The sequence below is a fragment of the Perca flavescens genome, chromosome 3 (genome assembly GCF_004354835.1).
Source record: "Perca flavescens isolate YP-PL-M2 chromosome 3, PFLA_1.0, whole genome shotgun sequence".
In the NCBI taxonomy this organism is placed as follows: domain Eukaryota; kingdom Metazoa; phylum Chordata; class Actinopteri; order Perciformes; family Percidae; genus Perca; species Perca flavescens.
This window is the reverse complement of record NC_041333.1, coordinates 10,954,239-10,973,685: the sequence shown is the minus strand read 5'-3', so window position 1 is coordinate 10,973,685 and position 19,447 is coordinate 10,954,239. Positions and strand designations below refer to the sequence as shown.

The window sequence follows — 19,447 nt, the reverse complement described above, 5'->3', positions numbered from 1 at the left end:
CTCAGTGAACGTTAGGAACCTCTGTGCAGATAACCAAGCGGCAGCGTTCAAAGAGGCCTCTTCATCTCTTTCAGTAGTGCTCAGGCTCGAGCCTGCCTTTAGATGTTCTTAAAGTAGATTGCTAATTGGCAACTCACAAAGGATTCGAATTGGATGACTGTGCATTTGGGTAGGCATAGTGGGTTCTACGTCTGCATGAGCCTTGACAACTGCTTTGGCTTTGAGCAAGAAAAGAAGGAAAACTTTGCCTGATTTGAGTTCCAAAACAATGTTTACGTCTCTCATCCCCTTAGTTTTAATTTACTTTGAAAAGCTGATTGTAGGTAAAGTAGACCCAAAACACAAGATCTTTGTTTAACGAGCTTTAATTACATTGTATGTAATTTGTTTGCTTTACCCTGTCTTCTGCACAGCTCGGCCTATGACACGCATGACTCTGACAACGCCCACAATTGTGGCCAGGGCCAGCAAACGCAAGATGACCGTCGCCACTTGCGTGTCAGCCAACGGGAAGCCGCCGAGCGTGATCAAATGGGAGACCAGCTTGAAGGGCGAAGCCACGTTCCAGGAGACTCGCAACCAAAACGGGACGGTGACGGTACGGAGCAACTACGTGGTGGTGCCGAGCCGCGAGACCCACAAAAAGAAGCTGACGTGTATCGTGACGTACCGAGGCGAAAGGATCACAGACAGCGTGGTGCTCAACGTGCAGTGTAAGAATCTAATTTTATATAAATGTGAACGAAAAATCACTTGTCTTTTCTTTTTGGTTGGAACGTATTCTCACCTGGATGTCCTGATCTCATGCATCATGTTTTCGTTTCCTGCCGCCAGCATGAACCGATCACCATAGTTTACAGTAAACAAGGTCTTCTTGCAAACAGCGCAGAAACCTTTCCAGCTGTACAAAGTCAAGAGAAAGAAAGCAAAATAGCTGCTGAGTATGCACCAGACTACCACCAAGAAAATGTTATTTAAAAAAAGAATATACAGTATTTTTTTTCACTTTTGGTTTAATAATAGACTAAATTATCTTTAAAAAAAGCAATACTGCAACATAGCCTCTTTAATCAATCTTGCGCAGAAAGTATGTTAGAGTTACAGTTCACTGCTTGTTAGATTTCATTCTCCTACGCACCTATCTTACAGGTGTGTGTGTTATCAATCAATCAATCAACCAATCAATCAACCAATCAATCAAAATACTTAATTGATCCTAGAGGGGAAATTTGGTTTATTACATGTACTCCATTCTTGAGTAGAAATATATAGACACAATAAGAACAATTAGAAATAAGAAATAAAATAGACAAAATATATAAGATATATAGAAATTACACTAAAATGCATAGCATCAATATATATGTAAAAATAGAGACATAAAATATGTCAAATACTGTAATATATATACAACAGTCTAAACAATAATCTACATAATCATAGTGCTGAGAAATTAGGTCTGTTTGCGGTATTAATAAATGCATTGCAGGGCTCGACATTAAGGCTTGTCCGCTTGTCCGGGACAAGTGGATTTTTTGTAGGGCAAGTGGAAGAGAAATTTACTTGTCCCACTGGACAAGTTAAAACTCAAACAAAATAAAATGCCATGTTAGTTCATGTTATGTGCCACTCATTACGTCTATGTTACCGATTTGAAACAATACATTTTTTCCCCCACAATCCCGGGCAGCGGACCCAGCGGTAGTCGGTCAGCGGCCCGCTAACGTTAGACCCAGCCCGCTGTTCAGCTCGTTCTCTGTAAGCGATGCAGCATGAAAGCACGGCGAACCAGCCGGTGTTAGTTAGCTAACGTTAGCTTGCTAACTCCGCCTTAACGTTACCTCCTCGCCACATCGTTGACAGAAAACGAGAGACCCGGTGCTAATACGGCACCGGTGCCTTAATGACCGTTATCTACCGGACCGAATTGCAACGCAGATTTCGGTGCCACTGAAATGCCTGCGCTTCTCTCTGATGCTCCGAAAACGGACGAGGGAACCTAAACATCGCCGCATGTCACGCTAGTTAACATTACACTTGGCAGCAGGTAATGTTAACCTACGGTTAACTAGCAGCTAGAGTAAACACGGTTAAAATGCTGACAGCTAAATGGTGTAAAAGTGTGTCTGTCTGTATTTCACTGGAGAGGAACGTATGACGTTGTAGCTGCTGTTGTCGGAAAAACACAGATGTTGCGTTCACTTGAAATTGGCCTCGCCATACTCGTGCTGCATTCAAAGCTGTTGTAAAATACCCTTTTCCCATCCAGAGGTCGTTTTTGCCGTTCTAGAATGTCTTTTTTTTGTGCTCCTTTTTGAAACAAATAAATAAATAACATGCTGATTAAATATCAGGTAATAATCAACTGTAAAGTAGCTTCAGCTTTTATCTCTAAATCAGCCTCTGCTGGGTAGAAATTAGTGAAATTGTATAAAAAAAAAAAAATAGTTAACACCAACATTAAGTGGCAAAATCCATTGTTATGTCTACAAAATTATTTTAGATATAGTATAAGTTCAAGTTTAAGTCACCACTACGTCTGGTCAAAATATTGACTTAGTATCTCAGAATATAAACTAAGAATCTCAAATTAATGAGAAAATGTAAAATATTGCTTTAGAATCTCAAAATATTGACTTAGTATCTCAATATATTGACTTATCCCAACATATTGACTTAGTATCTCAATATACTGATTTAGTATCTCAGAATATTGACTAAGAATCTCAAACCAATGAGAACATATAAAATATTGACTTACAATCTCTTAATAAATTGACTCAACATCTCAAAGTATCGACTTAGTATCTCAATATATTGACTTAGTAACTTAGAATATTGACTGGGAATCTGAAAGTAATGACAAACTTTAAAATACTGACTTAGAATCTCAATATATTAACTTCTGCACACCGGCGTGCAACATATTACTTTGTACTATGAAGTCTGGAGATCCTTTTTTCTTGTTGAATGGGAAATCTATTGTTGGGACACGTTTGTTTCTACTGTTTCTACTGAATTTTATTAATGCTGATAGTGTTTGGATGCTTTCAACGGTTTGTTCAAATTCTGCATTAGCAAAACAATTTTTTTTTATAAAATGATGACTCTTTACCCGGACAAGTGACTTTTGTGCATGGACAAGTGAAACGTAAATGTAGAGAGTATTGCACAGTTGAATTGTTCTTGCAGTATTAACATAAAGTATTGCTCAAAACATCGCACAGTTGAAGATATGAATAATTATAAACTATCCCAGGGCCTCCCAGTCACTGACACTCTTGAGGGAGGAGTCAAAGAGTTTGATTGGCCACAGGCAGGAATGACTTCCAGTGGCGCTCTGTGGTGCATCTTGGTGGAATGAGTCTTGCACTGTTGGATCATACTACTTATCCTCATGTATTTATTTCCCCCCTAACGACAGCAATGTGAAACAGTTGGTAAAGTGTTAAAAGTCTGGAGAAATTAATAATAATAATTTATTTTTTTTCCGCAATACTTAAGTTTCTTCAGGAATACACCAGTGTTTTTGGGCATGAACTGACTCCAGTGTGCCTTCCTTGCAGACGAACCCGAGGTGAAGATCGAGGACTTTGATGGAAACTGGTTCCTGAACCGTCAGAATGTTCAGCTGACCTGCAGGGCTGACGCCAATCCCCCTGTCACCATCTACCAGTGGAAACTGTGAGTTTGACTAAAGCCTAACAAAACCCCTCAAGGCAGCATTGCTACGTGTTGTTCCCCCCCCCCTTGGGTTTCTGAGTGAAAGAAAAAAAAGTATTTTTGTGCAGGGGCTTACTCAAGCTCAGGCAGGCAGTTTCATATAATGGCCCAGTCAAATAGTCTGCTCTTTTTCCCCCCCAACACTTGTTTCAAGACATACATGTATATGTACAAGAAAGTAATCTTCAAAATGAAAAACACACCAGCTACCTTCATCCTGTCCAGAAATGTGTCTGCGTGTATTTGTTTGTTTATAAAACGTGTAATGAAGATAAGACTTGGGCCCGAGGCAGAGCACAATGCTCCCATTATGGTTGCAACACACACAGCGTTATCTGCCCGATGGTCACAGATACTGGGAGATAAATGCAAACAGAGCACGCTTTGCCTTGCTTTTTGGGTTTTTGAAGTCGGGAGGACCAGCATGCAGGTAGAGGGGTAAAGACAGCGTCACTGTTGGTGCTGTTGTGTTCTCTGGAGGGCGCAGCAGGCAGCCGGTTTGTCTCTGACACACACGGAAGAGAGGGCTGCAGTATGGGAGCCGTGGATTAGGCCAGCATACCGCAGGGCTGACATCAGTGTTTTTGCCTCTGAGACTATCACTGCAAATACATGAGCAAGAAAGAGATACAAACATGTTTTCAAGGCCTCAGGGGCTCGCCCAAATAACCCCCGGGTTTGATCTGCTTTGAGTAATTGCATGAAAGTCGGTCATGCGGAAATGATGTAGGTCAAATATACACAGAGATATGGACGGAGTGCAACTCGAATGCATGAGTCGCTTGCTGTAATTTGCACTGATCAAACTCTTTACTGGGTTCTGATGTCCGATTCAAAATAACAATAATAAAACACAGGAAAGGCGGTGCCGCTCTTTGAATATAAAGCAATGTTTATGAGCGTATCGCAGTTTGAAATGACGGCATTATATGGTAAAATTGAGAGATGAATGTAGCAATTTGTCGTGTAATTGCTCGGCAGGGACTGGGCTGAGAAATATGTCACTTGACACGAGTGGATGTGGATTAATAGACCATTGTGCCCTCATTGTATGTTGGATTTTAATGAGGCATGGGGAGTTTTTTTACCCTTTTTTCTTATGCATAGATTTAGCTCTCAGGGCAGAGACGCTGATATACACACAGCAGCAGCCAACGAAGAAGACAAGATAGAGAAGATTTGACCTGCTTGGTTTTTTTTTCTTCAGTTTTTTTTCTTTTCATCAAAGGCAATGGGAGATTTAGGGAGATAGGGAGAATGGAGGAGGAGGGTGAAGAGATGTGATCTAGGAAGACGAGGGCACTGTGCTGACAGATAGGAGGGGACGGCCATTGCTGCACTGAAAATGAGATGCCAAATGTGTTGTGAAGGTTCCCCTGGGCTCTAGTGTGGAGGTCGGCACAAGGCTGTGACGGAAGGATCCGGAACAGGCCGGCAGGATTGCGTCACACTTGTCACCACAAACACACAAACACACACACACACACACACACACACATTGATAGTATTTTATTTGTAAGTCTTGGCGATCGCCTCTACTTTAAGCAATAATAATATAGAAAGCAATATAATAATAAAGAAAGCAACACATATTTTTCTTGTAAATAGTTTAGTACTATTCTTTCTGGCATAATTTATCCTTATGATCAACTTAATTATTTCCTGAATTTTGTATTACCGTCGACCCTATAAATGTATTTAGAAATGCAGGAAATGGGATTTTTAAATCGAAAAGATTTTTCTGGCGGAGGACCCTCCAGAACTCCCCCCAACACACACCCACACCCACACACACACAGACTTCTCAAACCACGCACACACACACACACACAAACACGAGAGGTATAGCCAAATCCCAACAAATAGTAATGTCTCTGATACAGATCCACATTAATTACATAGACAATCTATTGTATCTAGTATTTATCTAATCCATCAGATCATAGGATCGTATTGTTTTGTTTGTTTTCTAATTCATTTGGCTCATAGAAGCTATAATTGAAATAATCTTCACTTTTCTACTACCTGCATTCATTTTTCTCACGTTTTCTCTGTTCCCCTGCATTGTGTGGAGTGTGCAGACGCCTCGGCATAAACACAGTCCTTGAAGAAAGAATCTGAGCATCTTTGATTTTTTTTTTTCTTCTTCTAAGAGCACAATGCCAGAGCTGTGTCTCTAAATGGGTTAATGGGGAGCTGCACTGAAATAGCAGAGACTTGACTAAAGAAAGGACACCCTGTTTGAACTTTGTTTGTTTTTTTAAATGTTTGCTTGTAGGGCATTCTTCACTCGCCTTACACATTTGTTGAGTATGTTTTTAGTGCATAATCTAGAATGCTAAGTGGGGGAAGGGAGGGCGGAAGAATTGTTAATGATCACAAGTACCTCAATTACTTATGTGCTGTTTCAGATTTAATATTATTTTGCTTTCCCTGGAAAGCAACATTCCAGCACACACATCCTCTCCCTCCACGATACATTGGCAGTTGCTCAAAGATATGGGCTTCTATAAATAAGAAAGCAGTATAATTGTTATCACGGCATTTTGATTGTGATTACCTCAAACTCCACTCTAATTAGCTAGCTGACTTATCTCCATAGTGAAAATGTGATTCTATTATTCATGTCGATTAAAGGCCACCCTAAGGGAACTGTTGCTTCAATCTACCCATAGCTGTGACTGAAACTCACAGATTACTTAATGCCCAGGTAAAGCTAAAGACACAGCGTAACTTTAGCTTACCAGCTGGTAGCAGGCAGCTAAACACACAAGGTAACGTTAGCTTACCGGCTGGTAGCATGCAGCTAAAGACACAGGGTAATGTTAGCTTACCGGCTGGTAGCATGCAGCTAAAGACACAGGGTAACGTTAGCTTACCGGTTGGTAGCATGCAGCTAAAGACACAGAGTAACATTAGCTTACCGGCAGGTAGCAGGCAGCTAAAGACACAGGGTAACGTTAGCTTACTGGCAGGTGGCATGCAGCTAAAGACACAGGGTGACGTTAGCTTACCAGTAGCCTGTAGCTTGACTATTCCACACTGTCGGAGTCAGAGATAATGTAGAAACAACAGAACTGGAAAATTCCCTGAAGCTTCCCTGAAGTCACTGGTGTGGCAAATTTTGCCTTCCCTGTGAGTGAGTGATGAACAAACAGTAAAGCTGTGGGCTCCAACTGGACTCCATGGTGTGTTCATGTGCATCTCGATAAACTCATGGTGCATTCTAGTGTGCTTTGTAAACTCACTGTTGTTGTAAACTACCCTTCTGCCATCTGGTGGCTCTTATTGTGGCATTGCGATCACTGTTGAAAAAAATATTATTCAAAACCTTAAAATCGAAATTCAAGTTGAATCGTGGATTTGGAGAATGTACAGTCTGTTGTTCTGCATTCTAGTTTAATGCCCCCTCTGCACAATCATGCAGTTTATAGTGGCATGGTGTGTTCATGGATATAGTGTCCTCCAGTCCCCTGACCCTCATCTGTACACACACGCCACATACATGTACCCACATGAGAATTACTGCACAATCTGCATCGCTCTCAAGCTGGTACGCTTTTCATTTCACTGCCCCTCAGGCACCACCACACACACACACACACACACACACACACACACACACACAAACACTTACTGTAGATGTCTCATACCAATGCTCTGGTCACCTCAGAATCTGTGGTGAATTGCAGTTTACCAGCCTTTCATTTCTGCAGCAAATCAATTGGGCTTTGCAGCGCTCAGCATTGGATAGAGGCTCACAAGGTAACTGATTATTGAATCGTGAGGTACTGCATTGACGCTTGTCTGCAGCTCCATTGCGAGGTGGCCAATGAAAAACAACTCCATAGCTCTATTACTTTTGTTCTGAACTATGCACACGTTATTGTAGAGAGAAAAAATTGCCATGCTTTTTATCCTGAAAAACATTTGTTCCCTAACATGCCATTAACCACATACGGACGAGCTGTTTATAATTTACATTTTATGATGGATTAATTAGCAAATAGCTCATCACTGTGCCGTTCCTCCCCGTCACTGAAGAAGCTTGTTGAAAGCCTGTTTAGTGCAGCTCAAGTGCCTGATGTGTGGCCATTGTTAGCGCGAGACCTAATTTTGTTGACTCTGTGATTTCATTTAGCTTTTCCCTGGCTGTAATAAATGGAGCATTACATTGTTTTTAATGTTCTCGCACACCAGCAGATCTTAAAGTGTCTCTTCGCCAGAGAGCAAGCCCACGAGTGAAGGCGGGAGCTCTTTGACTACGTTTACATGCACATAATATTCAGGTTTTTGCCCGTTTTCCGAAAAAGACAATATTCCGACTAAGCTGTTTACATCGCTAATGAAAGTGAATATTCCACTAATGTTCCCGTTTACATGCAGCCGTGCAAAAATAGGATTTTTTTCAACGTTTTCCTCTGGTAACGGACCATGTGAAAACACAGCCTCACTCTTTCATTCCTTCAACCACCTTCCTGAAAATGAATGATTAATGACGTGTGCGCATATCAAAAAACCTGTTGATATTCAAGTCTTTTAATGTTAAAAAGTAGCTGTGTTTCTCCTTCCGACCAGAGATGTGGTCTTTTCTTTTGGCCATGCATCTCTACCACAGCCCTGCAAACTGTTGGCTGGTTGGTTTGTGTACAGCAACCATAGGGCCGGCTGGTAGAGCGGTCGCCTGCCAATTGGAAGGTTGGTGGTTCGATCCCTGGCCCTGCAGTCCCATGTCGAAGTGTCCTTGGGCAAGACACTGAACCGCGAGTTGTCCGCATCGGAGTGTAAATGTGTGTGAATGTTTATCTGATGAGCAGATGGCAACTTGTACGACAGCTTTGAGTAGTCATTGAAACTAGAAAAGCCCTATATAAAAACAGTCCATTTACATAGCAGTGCACAGAGCTGACCGTAAGCCATAAACAGGCAAACTGCAGATACTGAATGCACTGTATACATGCCCAAAGAATGCTTCTAAAACCTAAATAATACCAGCATACCCCACATGTTTTATAGGAAAATGCTAAATTCGGAGAAAGGCCTTATTCGGAATATTGGAATATGCCTTTACATGACCTTTACCAAATTTGGAATATTGTCATATTCAGAATAATAGTGGAACGTTAGTGTGCATGTAAACATACTCATTGTCACACACACCCAGCAGCTCACCACAGTCAGCCCGGAGAGCTACTTGATGTCATCACAGTCGCGTTTGTAGCTTGCCTTGAGCTAAATCCATTCAGGGCAGCTGATGAAGCCAATCCAGGGGAAGGCAACAGGAAACAGCTAATTGTCCTGAAATCTGATGCCTTTCCTCAGCCTCTGGGCTCCGTTAAAAAAGGTGCCCGGATGATAGAACGGAGGGTGGGTGGGCTCATGATCTGTGACCTTTAAAGTGTCCTGACTTGATCGAAGAACACGAGCGAGTCTGAACGCGGTAGAGACAGCCAGCCGTGAAGACAAACATCTCAGGCAGAATGAAACAGGCTCCAGTTCTCATTGACAGCCCAGCATTTTGGTGGATTCTGCATTTATCACTTGATCAGCTACATCCCCTGACAGCTCCCCTGAGTTTGGAGTCCAGCCATGTGAGCTGTGCCGTGGTTGAGGAAAGAAGCCCCCATTTCACCGCCCCCAACCCTCCTCCCGCCACTGTCTGTTTTGTATTCCACATACCAAACAGGCCTGTGTCCTCAGGCATCAACTATGTCTTACCTGCTTGGACCTGCTGGGATTCCCTGTCCTCATAATTTAGTTTGGACTTGATGGATGATGGCTGAAATATAGCGCTGTCAAATATTCCTGGTATTTATCTCACCCTGACAAACACACACACACACACACACACACACACACACACACACACATCCAGGTTTGTTTGTCACGAGAGACTGTATTTTTTATGCGCTTTGAATTGCTTTGCTGCTCCGGGGAGAAGGATTTTATTTATTTTTTCTGCCATGGTCTGGTGTAATTCTGCCTTTTTCATGGTGTCTGTATTCTTACCTCTCTCCATGTCTCTCTCTCTCTCACCTCAGCTTGAACGGCTCCCTGCCTAGCAATGTGGAGATCAAGAACAACACCCTGTTCTTCAAGGGGCCGGTGACCTACGACCTGGCCGGCACGTACGTCTGTGACGCCACCAACAGCATCGGGACTCGCACTGGCATCGTGGACGTCAACATCACAGGTAGGTTGATAAAGGCGCTTGCTTTCCGCTCTCTCTCTCTCTCTCTTCAGTAACTCTGGCATGGCTTGCATCAATACAGTACCCCGCTAAAAGATGGAGTCAGGGATCCGTCACACCGCCGTCTGCCCAAATCAACACAAATATCCGTCCATGCACACGCACAGACCAGAGCAGATTGCCTGTAGGCCTAGGTATCATTCAAACATTTTCCATACCGGTACTGACAGCAATACTGCGACTTCGATACCTGTTCCTGAATACTTTTTTTGGTACCTATTTGATCAAATCTATTTTAACAAAAAGAAATAACAACTTTACACATTGTGGCACAAATGTTTTTTTTTAATTTTCCAGCTCCTACAGCCAATCACAGACATTATTAGATCTTGGTAGAAGCATGCTGCATGCTTATTGGCTCACTGACGCTGATGAGGTTTAATCCTTAGGTATTGAACTTTGGTATTGAATGACTTTGGCATTTTTCGATACTCGATGCTATTGAGGCAATTTGGTCGGTGCCTAAAAAGTATTGAATTCGGTACCCAAGCCCTTATTGCCTGTGTGTTGTGGATGCTGTTCCCACCTGCCTGGGCTCTGCTACTCCCTGCTGCACTGTGTGGCAGGTTAGATGAGAAAAAAAAACGTGTTTGGGTATCAGAGCTCCACAAACACTGTGAGAACACAACAGCCGCCCCTTACCCCCCCCCCTGTTACGTACCCAGGCGCATGTGTGGGAGCGATATAAAGCAGTTCTTATTATCGGCGCCTAAAATAACATCAAGGAGAATGAGGATTTTGAGGTGAGGGTACTGTATTGATCATAGTTTGTTCGCATCACGCTCACATTTCTCCGAGAAGCCCGTGCCTCCTTTATAGTCGAGCTCTGCGTTCCTTCTTTTGTCTCTTCTGTCTTCTGGGGAAAACAAAAGTGCTGAACAAAACTGATTCAGTTCTCTTGCCTTCCACATAATCGTTGGCACACACGCACTGTGGTTCCTCTGGGTTCTCATCCATAGGAGACCATATTTTGCACTCATAGCCTTTGCTGCAATGTATATAGCAGATCTGACTTTTGCTATACGTAGGACTAATGTGGGAATCTTCTTCTATTGGTAGCAGCTGTGTGTGTGGTATTGGAAGACTGTCACAGTTTTGCTCTGGTCCGACTGGAAAGACTTTTTCCCCCCTGTACTCGTTGTGCCGCTTGGTTTCTGGGAAGCGGGGGTGTTCTAACTTGCATTGCTTTGCATGTTGACTCATGTTGTGTCTCTGGGAGCGCTGTGCCTGGTGTGATGTGAACAGCTGTGTCTTACTGTATCATTGCATACCGTCTTTTTCTGTTTCCTCTCTTTCAGTGTGTTATTTTCGTCTGGTAAGGCTAGGACAAAGCAGCTTTGTAGGATATGATGTCATTACCTGCATTGAGAGAAGTTACTAACTAACTAGTAACTTAAAACCATTAAATGATATATATAATTATTCATTGTTACATTTAAATATCAGAAGCCTAATCAAACATCATTCTGATTTAGCTTCCTTACTGTCTAATTCAAGTTGTCATTTTGATGTAATTGGGTGTAGTGAAACCTGGCTTAATGATTTTTCATATGCAGATTTACTTAACCTCAATGGGTATAAACTACACATTAAGAATATAACTAATAGAACAGGTGGAGGGGTCTGCCTCTATGTTAAGAATAGTCTCCAAGTAAAAACCTGTGATCTTTATTTAGAGGATGACCAATGTGAGTCTTTATTTATTGAGATTAACAATAATGACAAAATATTTATTGTCTGTGTACTCTATCGCCCACCAGACTCTGCTCTTGACACTTTCTACTGTAAACTGGAAGATCTGTTGCATAAACTGAATAAGCAAAAAAAAAGATTGTATACTCCTTGGTGATTTTAACATTGATATTTCAAAGGAAGATGGGGTAAAACATGACTTTATGAACACATTGCATTCCTCCTCTTTCTTCCCTACCATTAATAGATTTACACAGACATCCAAAACGATTATTGACAATATAATTACTAATATTCAAAATACCAAGTTGGTGACGGGAGTCGTGCAGTCTGACATCACAGATCATTTTTCTATTGTAATATTTTTCGGCTCTAGCAAATCGTTCTCTCCCCCACTCTCTAAAATTAATTACTGAGAGAACTTTACAGTACTTAATCGTTAATTTACAGGCCAAGTCGTGGGACTCTGTCTATGACAGTGTGACTCCTGATGTAGCATATGACAACCTGATAAAGATCATTCAAGAATCTATCGTGGATACAATCCCTGAGAAGACTGTCAGATGTAGCACTACCCTCCAGAACCCTTGGATTACAAAGGGAATTTTAAAGTTTATTAAATATAAAAGTAGGCTTTAAAAATCCTACAGAAAAAATCCTTCTAGCTTAAATAAAGAGAAATATATTTCTTATAAAAATGAAAAAGCAGATCATAAGAAAGAGCAAAAGAAGCCATTACACTGAACTTTTACAAGCTTCACAGGGGGATAGCAGGAGGTCTTGGAATGTGTTCAATGAAGTCCTCAACAGGAGTCACAAACCTACTACTTTGCCTGACTTTGGTGATGCCAAAGCTGATCTTGTACAGAGTTTTAATAATCATTTTGCCTCAATAGGTGTAAATCTGGCTAAGAAGATAAATCAACCCCACGGTGTCAACTTCAATTTTCTTTCTGGTAGCTATATTAACTCATTTTTTATGACTCCAACAGATAGTGCTGAGCTCCTCAAGATCATTTTGGACTTGAGGAGCTTGTACACCATGGGTGTAGATGGAATATGTAGTAAGATCATGAAAGCCATTGCAAACGTCATTGTAGAGCCACTGGCTCACTGCATTAACCTGTATTTACTTACCGGCACCGTACCTAAAATTACAAAAATTGCTAAAATAATTCCAATTTTTAAATCGGGCGACATAAATGATATGAGCAATTACCGGCCCATATCAATTCTACCCACCTTCTCCAAAGTAATGGAGAATGTAGTATACACCAGACTCAGTGACTATCTTTATAAACTATTATGATATTCTTGTTCCCTCTCAATAAGGTTTCAGGAAAAAGAGTACAACCTCTATGGCAATACTCGAGTACTCTAGTACTCAAGACTACTCATTTGTGGTAATTGTGTATTCCATAGTCTGTACCACTACCCTTTCTTGAATTATGGGCCCCCATCTATAAGCTTTTCTAGCTTCTTTAGGGGACCCATTCACTCTACCCAATTGATCTTGTACCCCAGCTGTATTATTGTAATGTTTGAAGTGGTATTGTGAATGAATGAATAAAAAAAAAAAAAAAAAAAAGTTACCAATCCAAAGTAGGCGGTTGGTGTACTCGTGCGATAATGGAAATCTCAGAGGAGCTTGAATAGCCCTTACTTATCAAGCAGGAAAGTGAGGAAGTAATACTGTCAGAAAATCACCCTGCACCAGCTTGTATTGACTAATTGTGTTCCAAGGAGATTGTACTGTTGCATAAAGTACTGTATCCCTTTGGAAAGGCAAAACAAAGGCACCAAAGTCATTTTCTATTTCTGCTTTTTCATTGATTGCTTAAATTAACAAACCACATTGCTATTGTCCCTCCAGACTTTCTGTTTATTCTCATCATTTGTTCGTATAATTCTATTGAGTATATATGAGTGAGTGAGGAGAACAATGCATGGGTACATAATTTAAGCGCATTCGGTTTCAATTTATCTGCATATAAAATTTGAATCTGCACCTTTTTTTAACATATATACAGTATATATTTCAAAGCCGTGTACATGTTTGCAGGTTGTTTAGCAGCATGTTAAAGATAATGTGAGGATTGAATTTAAAGCTGGCTCCCAGCTGAAGGTAGTCATTACTTCCTATCCCTCTGTTTGTTTGCAGTAATTAATACACTTCGTTATTACGTGTAATTCAGAGACCCAGAATTAAGCATTTAAGAAAAGTGTTCACATTTTGACAACTTGATCGTCGCGTTTCCTTTAGCTGTGTGTCGTCATGCTGACACATATCCTGAATATTAAATGGCACAAGGCACTTGGAGGTCTATTTTCTGTTGAGGATACACTCCCAAAGGGTCCCATACAAGCCTCAAAAGCATGTTGCTAGTTCCCATAGTAACAGTGACAAGTTCCCCTCCTAAAGCGCAGTTCAGAGCCTCAGCTCCAACATGGCGCCCAGTCCCAAACCGCTTTAGTTGACTGTGTGGTTTGGTGCTCCAGGATATGGGAGTGCAGCAGCAGCATGTATGAACAGAGGTGAGCTGCCCTTGTGTCTCATGCAGGTCCAACATGGATAGGTTACCGTGGGATCATACAATGCTTGTGCTCTTTGCTGATTCTGTGAAATGCTAGCCTGTTCCTGTCTTAAGCAGGTGTGTCAGCATAATCCCCTGCACTACCCTGGAACATCATTAAGCTTTGAGGATGTGTGTAGAAAATTTTTTTCTGTTCAGAAGACCTTTCTGTAAATGTAGCCGAGCTGCAAAGATGAATGGATTAAATAAATCGGCAGTCGCTATTTTGATTATCGATTATTCAGATTGAGTCATTTTCAATGTGTTCAGAGAACAAAAAGTGTAAATTCTCTGATTCTAGCTTGTTAAATGTGAATATGTTGGAGTTTCTTCTCTCCTCTGTGACCGTAAACTGAATATCTTTGAGTCGTGGACAAAACAAGCCATTTGAGGACGTCATCTCGGGCTTTGGGAAACGCTGATCAACGTTTTTCACCATTGTTTGACATTTTAGAGACCAAACAACTAATCCACTAACAGAGAAAATAACCAACAGATTAAATCGGCAACGATAATTAGCGTTAGTTGCAGCCCTAAAATGTACAAAAGCTCATGGTAGACTTTTGTCTCAGTTATGGAGATTTAAATCAAAGACTGTTGGAGGTGAACTTGAGGGTGGGCATGGTGTTTCCTTCTAATTCTTTGAAGTGCTCTGTGCAGCCTTGACATTGGCTGTGCGTAATGACCCGGTGGTGGAGGTAAAGAAGTATGCTGATGCTTCATTAACTTCAAAGAGCATCTTTGTGCCTCAGACAGAGGCGGCAGAGACATGGCAGGTGAGATAGCCCACTGCTGGCTGCTGTTCAAGGCTGCAGCATTGGGCCTCAGTAATGCCAGCTAAGTGTTCCCTGCACAAAAGGAAGGTGACCAAGCCCATAACTGCAGTGCATTTGGGAGACCAGAGCTGACCAGTGCTGACCATGAAATGATTATTTGTTTTCCTTTGTTAAAGGGCACATTTTAATCTACTGGGAGTTTTGAGGCACTCCGAAGAGTTCTGTAGAATCAATAACTCTGGCCTTTTTTAGCCTTCACTAAACCATTTTTTGCTTCCCTATAATGATTCCGATACCTGAACTTGAGTATTGGATCTGATACCATTGCTTCAGTTTGAGACCATGATACCATTTCTCCTTATATATTATTATTTTTTAACAGTTTTACAATACTAACCCTGCATGAATGTGATATGATTGCTATCATTGTTACACTTTCTTGTATGATATAGTTTGACACTACGGAAAAAGAACATAAATAAAGTACTTTATTTTTTTAAATGACATGGTATCAGATCGTCGCATACCAATACCATATTTTAGGCAGTATCTGAGGCACATCCATAGTCCAAATGCACTACTACTCGCTGCATCATGCATGGGTTTGGCAGTAGCGCTTTTTGTTTTCATTTTGAAGTTGATTTTTAGATTGACACAGCAATATACATCTGCCAGGGACACAACCTTGCTCCCAATGTCAGGAAGATGAAAATATCCGTGACAACTTGTTTGTAGCACTTAAGGAAGGCGCGTTTTAATCAAGCTCCTCCGTTTCGGTGGACGGATTACTGGGTGCTGCATAACTGTCAGCTGGGCAGATAGTGCGGCCACGGAGCACCTTGTTTCAATTAGTTTGGGGATAGTGTTTGCTGTAGAGATGGCATCGACTACGGTAAGTCACATGGGCCAAGGCGGCTTTCTCCAAGGACATGTGTTCTACGGATATGGTGTCGCTTGTCAGAATCTAATGAACCACTCTCCTGTTTTAATCAATCCTCGCTCTCAGAAACAAACAGGTGAAAGAGGAAGTCTGAGGGAAAAAAATAAGGAAGGGAAGAGACGTAGGCAGGGGCGGAGGGGCTATATGGCGACATAGGTGATCTTCATGGAACGTACTTCTTGTTAGCAAACACCTCTCATTCAGAAATCTCTAATGGGCATCAGAGGCCATGTTCAAAAATAGAGACAGTGACACGGCCTCACAATGAAAGTTATTGTTAACCATTCGTTCTCTGCAGCTTTTAACTAGGGCTGCACGATCTGACAAAAATATGCAATATGCGATAACGTTGTTGTACTTGCGATTAATAAGCAGATATTAAAGTGTACTCAGCTCTGCATTTCTGCTGCATTCAGTATTCTGCTAAAATACAACACATTGCTTTTTAATTGAAAGCAAAATGAGCATTCTGTTATTGAACATTTAATTATGAAAGTCAATTTTAAAATAAATATTGGCAGCGCTAAGAAAGGAATGACAGTTACATTTTAAAGTGCAGTTTTCTGCTGATATTCTCTGTCAATTAACCCAGAAATCTCTGAGTGTCTTTCGCGTTGTGTTTATTACGCCAGTTGATGTCATCATCGCGATGGCGTTAAAACAAATTGTGCAGCCTTACTTTTAGCCGTCTAATAGGAATGCCAGTCAAACAGTGACTCAGTGAAATGTTGCGGCCGAGAAAGCCGCAGGAAGGGGGCTGAATAATGTGGTTAAACCTCAAAGATCCTCCCCAATTTAAGAGAGCCAAATCAGTCTTTCATTAAGATAATCAGCTTTCCCACCATCGCACTCGAAACAAATCGACGCTGCCATCTTGAATTTCTTCCCAGCGCATAAGGAGACGTGATGAATGGCCGTTTTGTCAGGACCTTACAATTATGTCATTATCACCCCTGAGAAGGGAGAAGTGTGTGTGACTTGTGGGAACATTTCTCTCAGTGAAGCAGAACATTCACTACAGATTGAATTTGTTTACTCTCTTGAGTAATCTTTTAAACTTGATTAGATATTTTTTAACCTTGACTCTCCCACACAACAGCGCTTTGTGAGGTGGGGTCCGGACTGCGTCAAAGAAGGTGCATAATTCCTGCCACATTAGCAGGATCAGCTGTGAAGGATAATATCAGATCAGCTTGGGGTCGGCCAGCATGTGAAACTTTTGGGTGATTCCACTCACGGCCCAGCCGCGCCACCTTTCATCCTGTCTTTTGTCGGAGCTGTGGCAGCGAGTTGCTTTAGAGAGCCGAGGCGCAGGCAGCTTTGCTACAGTGCTTTACCACTCGGGTTAATCGGGATGGAGTGAGAGCATTCTCATCAATTTACCAAGGAAGCGTGAGGATGGAGCCTTCTGTAAGCACAGGCCAGCCGCCGTCGACATGTGTTCACGCTCGCCTGAACAAGCAATAGTTGGCTCCCCGTGTGAGAAAATGAAGTTGAGAGAGAGAAGAGGTTTAGGGGGGAAAATATCGTACCCACATGGTGAATATTAGATGAATAAAACATACAGTCCATTGGAAATATAAATAAATAAAAGGTGTCCATGTGACCGAAGGAGACGCTTCAGTGGGTCTTGATATTTTGGAATTTTATTGAAAAGGTAAAAGTGGATTGGAGAAATGGGCTCCCAGGAAAACGGAAATTAGGAGCGCTGCAGAGGCAGAGGTGGGAGAGAGGGCAGGATGCTGTTTGCATGACTCTGTGTAAAGGCCTGTGTGTTCACTGCTTGTCACTTTCTCTATCCTCCAAGTCCTACATCACGATGATGATAAAAGACACTGAGACACAGTGGTAGTGAACGGGGCCGCCGTTCTAAAAAAAAATAAAAACTACCGACTTTGACTTTTTCACCGTTTATTTACCAGTCTCACTTTACAGTTCTTTGGCTCCATATATCCCAAGCAAGCAAACAAGCCCATTGCCGAGAAACACATTAGCTATGTCTATATAATGATTCCAAATGCTTGCCACCGGGTTGGCAGGAAAAGCAGCAGCGAGTTGTTGGCAGCGGCAAAGGGAGCGTTCTCAGCATAAATTTGAAAGACTGAGCAGGAGATGTTACTCTGAGATGACATCAAATGTTGTAATTGTCACGAAAGAAACGCATTGCAACTTGAACGGGATGCATACCACACATTTTACTGTAGTCCTGTAATAGGTATCGAACATCTGTAGCCACAATTAGACATTTATTAGACATGTATGGTTTATTAGACAGGTATTGGCCTCATTAGTGTACGTTTTTTTTCTAAGATATTTTCCCTTTCTTGTCCACATAAAGGAACAGCTGTGACACGGAGGGTTTTAAGGATCCCATGAAATGGCCGCTTCCTGGAAAACAGTCACGTCTTTCCTCTCACTCCGTAACTGATGCTTAAGATTGATTCCTCGCTGGCTTGTTTCAACGTGAAATACATCACGTGAAGGGTGTGATGATAACCGTTTCACAGTGGTTCTCATGGCAACTATCGTCCACAGGGGCTGGCTGCCAACCAACCCCAAAACAATCCAAAACTCTTCATAGTGGCTTTAAAAAGAAACAAGTGAACTGTAAATAACAGTCGTTGTCCATGTCCTGGTTAATTTTTTTCATCAGCTGAGAAACAGACATGTTGCTCTCTGCGTCACCGCGGTGCCAGGTCTGCCTGTTTTTTTCTCAACGTGATCGCTCCGTGTGATAAAGTGTGATTGCGAGAGCGCGACGAGTACATCAGTGAATAAAAACAAGTATCGCACCACATATTGCTGACATCTAACAGCAGAGCGGCTCCACGCAGCCATTTGTCTCTTTTCTTTTCCTCTGACAGAGACAAGAGACATTATGAGCTTTGCGCGGGCTCCCTTAGCAATGTGGAATTTGTTTGTCTTCGCCTGTCATGGTTGCGTCTGTCTCAATCTGTGCCCTATAGCACATCGCGGTGTCGCCTTCTCACGCTGCCGCCTGCATTATTCATACATTCAAAGGCCACACGCGTATATATCTTGTATATCATTGCACCCTCACTTCAAGCAGACACATGCTGTCAGGCAGGTTTAGGAGCGTTTCATTACCCTGCACTCTCTGCTAGCTTCTTCATCACCCTTGAACTTTCTGATCCCGAGTCTACAAACCTACATGTAGAAAGGTTTGGGTGTTGCAGGCTGTGACTGTGACTGTTTAGCCCCCACGTCCTCACTACAGGAGAGGCTGCTCAGATCCTGCCCATAATGCACCTCATTATCCAAATGAGACATTAGCATGAGCGGCTCCCTTTTGCTTGCACACCACAGGCCGCCCCATAAAGCCTCGGCTGTGTTGTGCTGTGCCAGGGAGGGCACTGAGGGGGGAAGACATTGTGGCTGCAGCTCATTTTGCGTAAAATGGAGGAGGGGGATGCTCACTGTGTAAAGGGGTCTTTTAAAAAAAAACATTCATTTGGAGAAGAAGAGTTAGCCA

At 42.0% G+C, this 19,447-nt stretch overlaps 1 protein-coding gene across 1 annotated transcript in view; it reads left to right on the top strand.

Moving 5' to 3' along the window:
- The window catches only part of nectin1b (nectin cell adhesion molecule 1b), an 87,311-nt gene that overhangs the window by 59,138 nt on the left and 8,726 nt on the right, over positions 1-19,447 (top strand). The window contains exons 3-5 of the mRNA XM_028573858.1: positions 414-713; positions 3,567-3,684; positions 9,765-9,916. Of these exons, the coding sequence (XP_028429659.1) occupies positions 414-713; positions 3,567-3,684; positions 9,765-9,916 (570 nt within the window). The remainder of the gene's footprint in view (positions 1-413; positions 714-3,566; positions 3,685-9,764; positions 9,917-19,447) is intronic.